Source organism: Salvelinus fontinalis, chromosome 2 (assembly GCF_029448725.1).
Source record: "Salvelinus fontinalis isolate EN_2023a chromosome 2, ASM2944872v1, whole genome shotgun sequence".
Lineage (NCBI taxonomy): Eukaryota > Metazoa > Chordata > Actinopteri > Salmoniformes > Salmonidae > Salvelinus > Salvelinus fontinalis.
The window spans coordinates 52,576,995-52,590,246 of NC_074666.1; the positions used below are offsets into that span (position 1 = coordinate 52,576,995).

At 43.0% G+C, this 13,252-nt stretch overlaps 1 protein-coding gene across 3 annotated transcripts in view; it reads right to left on the minus strand.

Annotated features, from left to right (window-relative positions):
• The window catches only part of LOC129820974 (PDZ and LIM domain protein 4-like), a 72,434-nt gene that overhangs the window by 14,980 nt on the left and 44,202 nt on the right, over positions 1 to 13,252 (minus strand). For all 3 annotated transcript variants that reach the window (XM_055878159.1, XM_055878167.1, XM_055878175.1), the window contains exon 3: positions 11,468 to 11,555. In XM_055878159.1, the coding sequence (XP_055734134.1) occupies positions 11,468 to 11,555 (88 nt within the window). The remainder of the gene's footprint in view (positions 1 to 11,467; positions 11,556 to 13,252) is intronic.

Consider the following 13,252-nt stretch of genomic DNA (forward strand, 5'->3'; position numbering starts at 1 on the left):
TTTGATGGATACCTTAATTTGTGAAAAATGTATTGATCTTGATGCAGCTAAAGAAATAATTATTACTCTTCAGGAAGAAAAAAAACATTTGACCAAGCACCTGGAAGGGAATAAGGATTCCATGAGACTATCGGCATCTTGTCCGCTACTGCACTCCTCTACTAGCTTGAACCAGAAAACGGCTGCTCATTGTTAGACTCCAGGTGACACGTAAATGGATGCGTGTTGGAACCAGAAAGAATAAGAAGAATCATTCTTGGCGCGCCTGCCTTCTTCCCCAGTGTTCCGACTTAAGACTTTCAAAACGCTTTGAGCCCCTGTACCAGCTGTCTTCTGCCAGGGACTTGGGTGTTCCCTCCATGGCTGTGGATATCCCTTCAGCTACCTCTCCCTGTCCTAGTCAATCAATTGCCTGGGCACAGCCTGGACCCCCGAGGTGTGCCATAGCAGGAAGTCAACTGTGTGCAGCTCACCCTGCCCTAACATAAATAACCTGTGCATGTCTACCTCTGCAAAGCCTCCCAGCAAAGCAAGAAAAGCGATTAAGAATCCCAGAAAAGTTTTACAAATTGCCCACATTAACATATGTATCTTAAGAAACAAGTCCATGAAATCAATTATTTGCTAATAACAGATGACATTCATATTCTGACAATCTCTGAAACTCACTTAGATAATACCTTTGATGATACAGTGGTAGCAATACATGGTTATGAGATCTACAGAAAATACAGAAATGCTAAAGGTGGAGGTGTGGCTGTTTATATTCAGAACCCTATTCCTGTAAAGCTTAGAGAGGATCAATTGTTAAATACCGTTGAAGGAAAATGGCTACAGGTTCATCTGCCTCACCCAAAGCCCATTCTGGTGGTATGCTGCTATAGACCCCCAAGTGCTGACAGTCAGTATCCGGATAACATGTGTGAAATGCTTGTATGTGATTGAAATATTGACTGGCTTTCATCAGGCTGCCCACTCAGGAGAAAGATTCAAACTTTAGCTAGTGCCTGCAACCTGGTTCAGGTTTTTAATCAGGGTAGTTACAAACAGCACAGCAATGAAATCATCAACATGTATTGATCACATCTTTACTAATTCTGCAGAAATTTGATTGAAAGCAGTATCCAAATCCATCGGATATATTGATCACAATATAGTAGCTTAGGAAAACCAAAGCTCCAAAAGCTGGGCCTAATATAGTGTATAAGAGGTCATACAATGAGTTTTGTAGTGATTCCTATGTTGTTGATGTAAATAAAATAAAAATTAACCTTTATTTAACTAGACAAGTCAGTTAAGAACAATTTCTTATTAACAATGAGAGACTAGGAACAGTTAACTGCCTTGTTCAGGGGCAGAAGGACAGATTTTTACCTTGTCACCTCGGGGATTCGATCCAGCAACCTGTTGGTTACTGGCCCAGTGCTCTAACCACTATGCTACCTGCCATGGTGTGTAATGGGAAGCAACCAGACTCTGCACTTGACACTTATGAAATTGCTTATTCCCAGTTGCTAACAAGCATGCACCCATTCAGAAAATGACTGTATAAACTGTTAAATCCCCATGTATTGATGAGGAATTGAAAAACTGTATGGATGAGGCAAAATAAATGGCAAATAGGTCTGGCTGTACAACCGATTGGCAAACGTACTGCAAATTGAGAAATCCTGTGACTAAACTGAATAAAAATAAGAAACTACACTTTGAAACAATGATAAATTACAAAGAATGATAGTAAAAAGCTTTGTAGCACCTTCAATTACATTTTAGGAAAAAAGGCAAACTCAGCTCCATCATTGATTTAATCCGATGGCTCATTCATCACAAAACCCACTGATATTGCCAACTACTTTAATGATTTTTTCAAACTTAGGCATGACATGCCAGCAACAAATGCTGACACTACACATCCAAGTATATCTGACCAAATTATGAAAAACAAGCATTGTAATTTTGAATTCTGTGAATTAAGTGTGGAAGAGGTGGAAAAAGTATTGTTTTTTTATCAACATTGACAAGCCACTGGGGTCTGACAACTTGGATGGAAAATTACTGAGGATAATAGAGGATGATATTGCCACTCCTATTTGCCATATCACCAATTTTAGCCTACTTGATAGTGTGTGCCCTCAAGCCTGGAGGGAAGCAAAAGTTATTCCCCTAGCTAAGGATAGTAAAGCCCCCTTTACTGGCTCAAATAACTGACCAATCAGCCTGTTATAAACCCTTTGTAAACTTTTGTAAAAAGTTTGACCAAATACAATGCTATTTTACAGTAAACAAATTGACAACAGACTTTCAGCACGCTTATAGGGAAGGACATTCAACAAGCACTTACACAAATGACCTATAATTGACTGAGAGAAATTGATGATACAAAGATTGTGGGGGCTATTTTGTTAAACTTCAGCGAGGCTTTAGACATTATCGATAGTCTGTTCTTGGAAAAACGTATGTGTTATGGCTTTACACCCACTACTATATTGTGGATAAAGAGTTTCCTGTATAACAGAACACATAGGGTGTTCTTTAATGGAAGCCTCTTCAACAAAATCCAGGTAGAATCAGGAATTCCCCAGGGCAGCTGTCTAGGCCACTTACTTTTTTTCAATATTTACTAACGACATGCCACTGACTGAGTAAAGCCAATGTATATATGTATGCGGATGACTCAACACCATACACGTCAGCTACCATAGCAACTGAAATGACTGCAACACTTAAGAGCTGAAGTTAGTTTCAGAATGGGTGGCAAGGAATAAATTAGTCCTAAATATTTCAAAAAACTAAAAGCATTGTATTTGGGACAAATCATTCGCTAAACCCTAATCCTCAACTAAATCTTGCAATGAATAATGTGGTAATTGAGCAAGTTGAGGAGACTAATCTGCTTTGAGTGGTCCAAACATATTGATACAACAGTAGCTAAGATGGGGAGAAGTCTGTCCATAATAAAGCACTGCTCTGCATTCTTAACAGCACTGTAGGACCTCAACAAGGCAGGTCCTACAGGCCCTAGTTTTGTCGCACCTGGACTACTGTTCAGCCATTTGGTCAGGTACCACAAAGATGGACTAGGAAATTGCAATTGGCTCAGAGCAGGGCAGCATGGCTGGCCATTGGATGGACACAGAGCGCTAACATTAATAATATTTATTCACTTCATCACTACTTGTATTTGTGAGAGGTATTGACATGTTGAAAGTACCGAGCTGTCTGTTTTATCTACTGGCGCACAGCTCGGACACACATGAATATCCCACAAGACATGACTATGTGGCCTCCCAAGTGGTGCAGCGGTCTAAGGCCTGAGGCGTCACTACAGAGCCGGGTTCAATCCAGGGCTGTGTCGCAGCCGGCTGTGACCAGGAGACCCACGAGGCAATGCACAATTGTCCCAGCGTCGTGTGGGTTAGGAGGTTTGGCTGGCCTGGATGTCCGTGTCCCATCACGCTCTAGCAACTCCTTGTGGCAAGCCGGGAGCATGCACACTGACTTCAGTTGCCAGTTGTACGTTTCCTCTGACACATTGGTGCGGCTGGCTTTCGGGTTAAGCAAGCATTGTCTCAAGAAGCAGTGCAGCTTGGTATGGTCGTGTTTTGGAGGACGCACGGCTCTCGACCTTAGCCTTTCCCAAGTCCGTACGGGAGTTTCAGCGATAGGACAAGACTAACTACCAACTGGGGAGAAAAAGGGGTTTAAAGTACAAAATAATAAATAAATAAAAATTATACACCTCATGGAACAGCGGGGACTGTGAAGCAAGACAAACATAGGTGGTAGTAGAGTAGGGGCCTGAGGGCACACACTTAACATGTTGTGAATTTATTGTAATGTTTTTAAAAATGGACAACTGCCTTAATTTTGCTGGACTCCATGAAGAGTAGCTGCTGCCTTGGCAGCTAATGGGGATCTATAATAAATAAATACACATTTTATTGGCTAATAGCAGTAAAGCCAAATTCAATGTTTCATCCCCCCAAATTTTTTATAGGTTAAGCGGTCTTAAAATTCCACATCAAATAGCTAAATTATCGTTATGACCATCTTAAAACACTTTCATATGTTAGCTTAGAACCCCCCCCCCCCCTCCTCCTCCTCCTCCTCACCCCCCCATCACCTCTCCCCTGACTTAGACAGGGCTTAGACTCTAGAGGGTTAAGACAATCAGAACTCAGACTCAGACTCCCCAAATGGGCATCTTCCTACATTTGTGCAGGGCAGGTAAGCTACTTCCATGTGTGCTCAGGCGCGCATGCTCACATGAAGCACTCCAAACAAAAGACAATGAAAACAATTGACAAAACTCGTAAATTATGGTTATGAAATAAACCAAAACGTGTTTCTCACAAGTGTAGCAGGTTGTGAACCCCACAAACAATGTTTCCATTCCAAGAATGAGAAGGGTAAATGACTGTAGCCTAATTAATACATGCATTAACAGAAATGTATGTACCCAAATGATGGGGATTAATGGTACACTTCATAGGCCTACTGGTGACATATGTAATGGGGAATTGATCAAAAATAAACAATCCAAATTCAATGTTTCATCCCCCATAAAGGGCAACCAATTCACACAACAAAACAATGAATGGGCAAGAATTGGCGGGAGACAACTGAGCGCATTCTGGAGAGCTGAGTGCATGAAATCTGGAGAGCCGCGGCATATCTTCGCCAAAATTATACTCAAGACACATCTTCACACATATTTTAGATGCTTTTCACTGACAGTCGCAAATAATCAGCTAGGTCTATTGCCACGCGGGCTTCATGGGCCTATGCGTTTGTGAAACTATCCACAGCAAAAAAAAAATAAAGAAGCTAATGATCCTCTGTGGCTATGTCATGCTGTCTGGCCAAGTATTTTTGATGATTTTATTTAGACAGGAGTAATTATATCATTTTGTCAAAACATGAATTCACTTTAGGGGAAGCCATGATCTGAACAGTGCTCCGTGCACATGTAAACGTTCCTTTCCAATTCGCAAGTGGCTGCCCTGAAACCAGAGATCTATATATAATGACGAGTTTCTCATGCCTCTGCCCTGACAATGGGAGTCGTTGTCCCAAAGGCGGGAAGGCAGGCGGGCAACCTTAGGTCTGCATATAAAGCCCATGGAAATGCATTGGGCTTATTATGGATACATTTTGGTGAGTGAGCCCTCCCGCTTCCTCTCTGCCGAAATGCTCTCACTGAAGAAAGCATCCGAGTGAGCAAAACATCGCCCCTCTGTTTTACTACTGTATATGTAGCCCATGTATCTGATACTGTCTGGCTGAAGAGTACGACATGCCATACTATTTTTGTCCAAACATCATCACATACATGTTCTACACATACTGAGACGGAGGGGCGCCGTTCAATTTGCTCGGATGCTTGATCTGAGATTGATGCGTCTTTCTGTCGGCCCGCGTTTCGGTAAAATAAATGATCCATATTTCAAAACTTTATTTGGAAGGTTCCCCCATAAAGCCAGCCCTGCTTGGCACACATGTGTTGCATGTTTCTGTCTCAGTTGAACGCTGAGACTACTTTAGATGGCACACTTTTCCATAATATGCACTGTTGGCCTTGTGTCTGCAGCAAATAGATACAGTATTTGCTTTCAGTGAATGGCAGATTTATAAGGCAGTACATCTGGTGAATAGTTTTTCAAGTGCCAGTTTGGTAACATTCAGGACCTGTAAGTGCTTTCAAGTTGCTCTTAGGTATGTATGGAGGCTACCATTATTTTCATGAAATAAATCAAAGTAAGCAGACTGTCCCATTAAACTGATTTATCGTACCTATGCCGGTCTGAAGTGGTGATTTTAAAACAGGACACATAAAATATATTTAATGGAAACCGTAGCGACTGGTGACACTCCTTCCACATAGAGTGTGTGCTTTGTTAAATCATATCTAATCACCAGATAAATCACTTAGTAACCTTATCTTGTTTTTCAAACTAATGCAATCAAACCTAATGTTGCTATATTATGACCAGTCACTCTTTCAGTCTCTCACATACAGTGCCAAAATGGGAAAGACTGCTGAAGAAGATAATCGATTAAATACTCTCACATTCTTTGAGCCTTGACTACGACCAAAAAAAAATAAAGACTTGGAGAAAGCAGTATTTATGAGAAGCAGTTCTGTCTGCTCGTAAATTTAGACCGTCATTAGATTTCACTGACCTGTTTTACAATGGTGGCCAAGCATGGCCCTTGGTTCTGGGTGACTGGCTGCTGAGCCTGTGTGCCTAGCCAGGGGGGAGGAGCTGTGTTGGAGTTATGCCTTTAGACTGGGGCCCGTTTAGACAGAACCACAGGACTCCTGGGGAAATCAGCCCGACTTAAAGCTACTCGTATTAATAAGCGCTGAGAAAGGAGGGGGGGGGGGGGGGGGGGGGGACATTTACTGCTGCTACTTCAGTCGATAGACTGCAGAATTTGGTCAGGGAGAGGTACAGGAGAGCAGGAGGAGGAGAAGGAGGAGGGGGGGAGGTAGAGGAGAGCAGGAGCAGGGGGAGGAAAAGCAGGAGGAGGAAGAGGAGCTTAATTGAAGCCATATGCTTGCTTCTGACTGGGCCCTCAGCTCCCCTCTCTCTCTCCGATTCAACTCCCCCTCCCCCACTCACAGTAATCCCCAGGCCTGGGCAATTAAACTTTTCACATGGCGCTCTGCACCACTAACCAAACAAACCAGCTCGTTATTGTCCCTGTTCCTATCCCAGAGTGCAGGGCTAAGAGACGCCCAGGGACGGTGGGTCCAGGGCTGGCTGGAGGCAAGCAGACAGACAAGAGGCTAGCTAGCTCTTTGCTCTCCATGGCCCCATCCGCTCCACAGCGTGCTGACAAGAGGGAGAGAGACACCTCTCTGGGCCAACCCAAATACAGATTGACATTTTTGGGGATTACCGTCTGATTAGTACTACTTCACCCAGGACTGGAAACAAACAACAAAATAAGTTGGGTCACAAATTTACGATCTGAAGTCCTGGATGAATGTGGTGCAGTGAATGTGAACTCTCAATGGCACTGTGTTGATTGGATTTATTATTATATTTTTTTTTTTACAGAGAACAAGGTTTTAATTGAACCGCTAAACATATTTGACAGAGGTAGAGTACGACCTCTATGGAACGGAGCATAAAATCACTATTGAAAATAACCCATAAGCACGTCACAATTAGACTCTATTGTCAGGGTTCTGTAATTGTATTTATTAGGCAGACGATCTTATCTGACAGGTATACTGGAAGACCAGCGCACTTGTTCTATTCATAGAATAGATTCTGTCGCAAATGGATTCTATGAAGTGAAACGAATTCCAAGAAATGGAAAAAGTACAGTCTCAAGTCATGTATCGCTGTCAGCTCTCATAAATTCCAGTAAGGATAATCCTCTCCCTCTTGCCAGCTTGGCAGTGCGGCTTGAGAATGGAACCTTAGTGACGTGAGTTCCAGCGCTTCCGCATTCTAAAGCGCCGGACTTTCCAATGGCCACTGCTAAAGACACAATGGTGATTTTATTTAGCCTGAAGAAAATATGCAGAATGGCATACAGTGGCTAGCTGTGGCCACCTGTAGACCTACTTCAACATACTGTAGACCACAGGCCTATTTTCCCTTATTTATTCTAATAATAATTTCAAAATTAGTCATTATCCTTCCTGGTAATCGTACAATATTCTTGTCTGTTGATGAGTAAGATAAGGTTATGGAAACAATCAATATCTTCCTCCTGTTTTTCACCTCTTTCCAGTACGAGGATGCCACAAATAGCTTCAGTTTCGTAACTGTTCAGGTTTAGATCCAAAAATGTATCATTCAACTGTATGAGAATCTCCCATGTTCCCCTTGTTCAAGGAAACATCTCACCACTTCCTTGTGTCACTTCCTGCTAGCTAGAACTCCCATATGCTGGTCGGGAGTTCACATGTGGTGTCTAATGTGTCTGGAGCACCATCAGCATCGTTAGATGCCGGTCATCTCTTTCAAGGTAAATTAAACGCCTGGAGGAGGAAACAACCATGGTCATTTATTTCAAAATCGAATCCAAATCAATGTGTATTGGTTGCGTACACAGTTTAGCAAATGTTATAGCAGATGCAATGAAATGCTTATGTTACTAGCTCCTAAATGCGGTCAAATGTGAAACGAGTACACAAATAATCCAAATAAATAAATCAAGTGTCGTAACGACCCCAATTAAAACCCCAAATAGCACTGTGACAGTAATCCAAATGTAATCTAAGTACATACACCATATTAATTTACACAAGAATGATATGTACCGAAGTAGATATAGAGCCATTTAGAGAATACAGTATATAAATACACAGTGAGAAACGGGAAGTGTCCAGTGGTTTAATGTCTCTACAATACGGGACATCAGCGTTGGCTGTGTGTGACTGAGTGATGTGTGTGAGTGTATGTGCATGTGTTTGTGAGTACGAGGTGTGTGTGTGTGCTAATTTGTGTGTTTTGTGTGAATGAGTGTGCATCACCTAGTGATGGCTGTTCAACAGTTTGATGGCCTGGAGATAGAAGTTGTTTTTTAGTCTCTCTGTCTCTGATGCACCTGTATTGTCTCCGTCTGGCAGACGGTAGCTGAGTGAACAGTCCGTGGCTAGGGAGACTGAGGTCCCTAATGATCTTCTTGCCCTTCCTTTGACACTCTTGCTGGAGGGCAGGCAGCGGGCCCCCGGAGCTGCGCTGGCCGCACCATTCTCTGGATAGCCTTGCAGTTGAGGGTGGTGCAGTTGCCGTACCAGGTGGTGATGCAGCCCAACAGTATGCTCTCAATTGTGCATCTGTAGAAATTCATGAGGCTCTTTAGGGTCCATGCCAAATTTCTTCCGCCGCCTGAGGTTGTATAGGCGCTGTTGAGCCTTCTTCACCACGGTCTTGGTGTGGTGAGACCATTTCAGGGCCTCATTTGGGCTAACTCAAGGGACCAACCAACAAACTGTTTCCCTTTCATGTTAACAAGCCTCCACCTAAAGCAAATTAAGCTAATGCTACTTACTCACTTTGCCATTTTTAGCTCTCAACCTTAAGTCTATTAAAAAGGAGCCAGTCTTTCAGTAGAGAGTAGAGTGGATACAAGGTTTCCAAACCTCCCTCTGTAACTTATCCAGGAGGTAGAGCAGCATTCTCCGATTATACACACACAGGAGACACTGCTAGCATGCCTGTCTCCGTTTATATACAGAGTTTGAGTTGATAGTTCCCCTTCGCTCAGACTTCAGCTTGTGTCGAGATGGTGAAATACAACATTCCCAATCCCCAGGACCCCTCTCAGGGAATCTGCCTGTCTCATCGGATTGCCTGAAGGCTGTAATGGGGTGGTCTTTCACCTCCTGTATCACTAGGACGATTTATGTTATGACTACCATGTTTACAAGAGCAGTATATCAACCAGGTACCCCAAGACCATTAGGAATATTTAGAATAAGGATCAGTGGCTTTGACTTAATAGATGTTACACGTGTTAAGCAATAAAATATCTATGCAGATTTCTGAAGACAAAAAAAGACTGTAAACTCAGTCGCAGCTACATGGAAAAAACATTCACCATATTCACCTCAGGGATAGAACGCACTTGTTCTGTATGGAACCTTTCACCATTCGTATAGCTCTTTCATTCAACATGTCCACCAGCCTGCCTACTGAAGCGGAACTCAATACATCTGTCTGCTGTGTATAGCGTCAACATTCAATTGATGAAGTCATGAAATAAGTTCAGGCCTTTGTGTGACCATTCATCCCAGTTTACAGGGATCGCTACACTGAAGGGACTGGGACATGGGAAAGCGCCCCAACATGACAACCAACGGCAACAATAAAAGATGAATGGTCACTTCTCAGAATTCCCGGCCACAATACGCTCATTGTCTGCTTGTTTTCGTTACACTTTGCTTCACCCTCTGTTCAGTATCGGAAAACGCTGCAAAGTTCACCGGCAACGCCTCGGCTTGCATCTGGATAATTTCTTTTGGGAACCATCGAGGCAGCAGTATATCAGAAGATAATCTACACTGAACAAAATGATAAACACAACATGTAAAGTGTTGGTCACAGGTTTTATGAGCTGAAATATAAGATCCCAGAAATGTTCCATATGCAAAAAAACGTATTTCTCTAAAGTTTCATGATAAAATTTGTTTACATCCCTGTTAATGAGCATGTGTCCTTTCCCAAGATAATCCATCCACCTGAGAGGTGTGGCATATCAAGAAGCTGATTAAACAGCATCATTACACAGGTGCACCTTGTGCTAGGGAAAAGAAAAGGCCACTCTAAAATGTGCAGTTTTGTCACACAACACGCTGCCACAGATGTCTTGAGTTTTGAGGGAGTGTGCTATTGGCATGCTGACTGCGGGAATGTCCACCAGAGCTGTTGCCAGAACATTTTATGTTAATTTCTCTACCATAAGCCGTCTCCAATATCATTTAGAGAATTTAGCAGTAGGTCCAACCGGCCTCAAACCGCAGACCACGTGTAACCACGCTAGCCCAGGACCTCCACATCTGGCTTCTTCACCTGCGGTATGGTTTGATACCAGCCACCCAGACAGATGTTACAACTATGGGTTCGCACAACCAAAGAATTTCTGCACAAACTGTCAGAAACCGTCTCAGGGAAGCTCACCTGCGTGCTCATTGGGGTGTTGACCTGACTGCAGTTCGGTGTCGTAACAAACTTCAGTGGGAAAATGCTCATCTTCGATGGCCACTGGCATGCTGGAGAAACGTGCTATGCACGGATGAATCCTGGTTTCAACTCAGGCATTCTATGGGCGAGCGGTTTGCTGATGTCAACGTTGTGAACATAGTGCCCCATGGTGGCGGTGGGGTTATGGTATGGACAGGCATAAGCTACGGACAACGAACACAATTGCATTTTATCGATCACAATTTGAATGCAAAGATACCGTGACGAGATCTTGAGGCCTATTGTCGTGCCATTCATCCATGCCATCCCCTAATGTTTTAGCCCCATGTTGCAAGGATCTGTACATAATTCCATACTCACCAGACATGTCACTCATTGAGCATGTTTGGGATGCTCTGGATCGACGTGTACGACAGGGTGTTCCAGTTTCCGCCAATATCCAGCAACTTTGCACAGCCATTGAGGAGGAGTGGGACAACATTCCACAATCGACAGCCTGATCAACTCTATGCAAAGGAGATGTGTCGCGCTACATGAGGCAAATAGTGGTCACACCAGATACTGACAAGTGATCCATCTATCTACCTTTTTTTAAGGTATCTGTGACCAACAGATCAATATTTTTATTCCCAGTCATGTGAAATCCAGATTAGGGCCTAATGAATTTATTTCAATTGAGTTCCTTATATGAACTGTAACTCAGTAAAATCTTTGAAATTGTTGCATTTATATTTTGTTTCAGTGTATATAATCGTATCTATGGCTCTTATTTGCATGTAAACAAGTGCAGCTCATACCTGTGGTGACTCAGTCTCCAATGTGGCCATGTATGGACTTGTCTTGCCATCTTCAATAACATTTGGAGACCAGACTTTGTCTCCTGACCTGAAAGACAATACCCAGGAAAGAGAGGCTAGGGTTAGATAAACAAGGACTCTGTATCTATAAAATACTAAGGGGCTTTTAAAGCCGTCATATCTGCTCCTATCAATTTGTGTTCACAGGTTATTTGCTCACAGCAGTCACTAAGAAGATGCGATTAAATTCTGTTATTACTGGATATGATTATGCTAGAGTGGAATGAAAATTGACTAAACTCATGACACATGCACCATAATACAGTTAAGTAAGCGAAAAAAGATGATGACTTGAACTTTCGTATTAAATATCACTAACCACTGCTAAATATTACCGGGATATGGTCCGGGGATGAAATATTTCACTGTGCTCCAAAATAAGCTTCACTTCTTCATTTTACACAGTATCAAGTGTCAGGTTTCTTCTCAGCATGTGTTTTTGTTTAGCAGGCGTAACACTGGCTGCTGAGTATGACCACATTCCAATGCATTTTAGAGATAAAGTCATCTTTACTGCACATCAACAGGAAAACTATGGCATGAACTCACAACCCTTGGCAAAACTTTCTCATGATACCTTTTTTATTCACTTCAGTACCACTCAATATAACGGTCTGTGATTACATACTTTAGGACTGAACCAAGCCTAGACAGTCAAAAATATTATCTGTGCACACCAATCTTTACCTTGCAAAACATCCTGTGGCGTACTGGATTAGCATCGAATAGCCCCCGCGAAATGCAACTTTTCAGGGAAGTTATGAACCAATATACACAGGCAGTTTGAAAAAGATAGCCTTTGCTTTCCTAACAGAAATTTGCATCCTGTAGCACTAACTCCAAAAAGTTCTGGGACACTGTAAAGTCCATGGAGAATAAGAACACCTCCTCCCAGCTGCCCACTGCACTGAGGCTAGGAAACACTGTCACCACCAATAAATCTGCGATAATTGAGAATTTCGATAAGGATTTTTCTACCGCTGGCCATGCTTTCCACCTGGCTACACCCTACCCCTGTCAACCACCCTGCGGTTGAGGGGTCACTGGAACTTGCCCAAGCCTCCCACATTTATCCTTCACCAAATCCTGATAGCTGATGTTCTGAAAGTGCTGCAAAATCTGGACCATTACAAATCAGCCGGGCCACAATCTGGACCCTCTCTTTCTAAAATTAACCGCAGAAAGTGTTGCAACCCCTATTACTAGCCTGTTTAACCTCTCCTTCGTATCGTCTGAGATCCCCAAAGATTGGAAAGCTGCCACGGTCATCCCCCTCTTCAAAGGGGGAAATACTCTAGACCCAAACAAGCTACAGACCTATATCTATCCTACCCTGCCTTTCTAAGGTCTTCGAAAGCCAAGTTAACAAACAAATCACCAACCATTTCGAATCCCACCGTACCTTCTCTGCTATGCAATCTGGTTTCCGAGCTGGTCATTGGTGCACCTCAGCCACACTCAAGGTCCTAAACGATATGATAACCGCCATAGATAAGAGACAATACTGTGCAGCTGTATTCATCGACCTGGCCAAGGCTTTCGACACTGTCAACCACCACATTCTTATCGGCAGACTCAACAGCCTTGGTTTCTCAAATGACTGCCTTGCCTGGTTCACCAACTACTTCTCTGATAGAGTTCAGTGTGTCAAATCGAAGGGCATGTTGTCCGGACCTCTGGCAGTCTATGGGGGTGCCACAGGGTTCAATCCTCGGGCCAACTTTT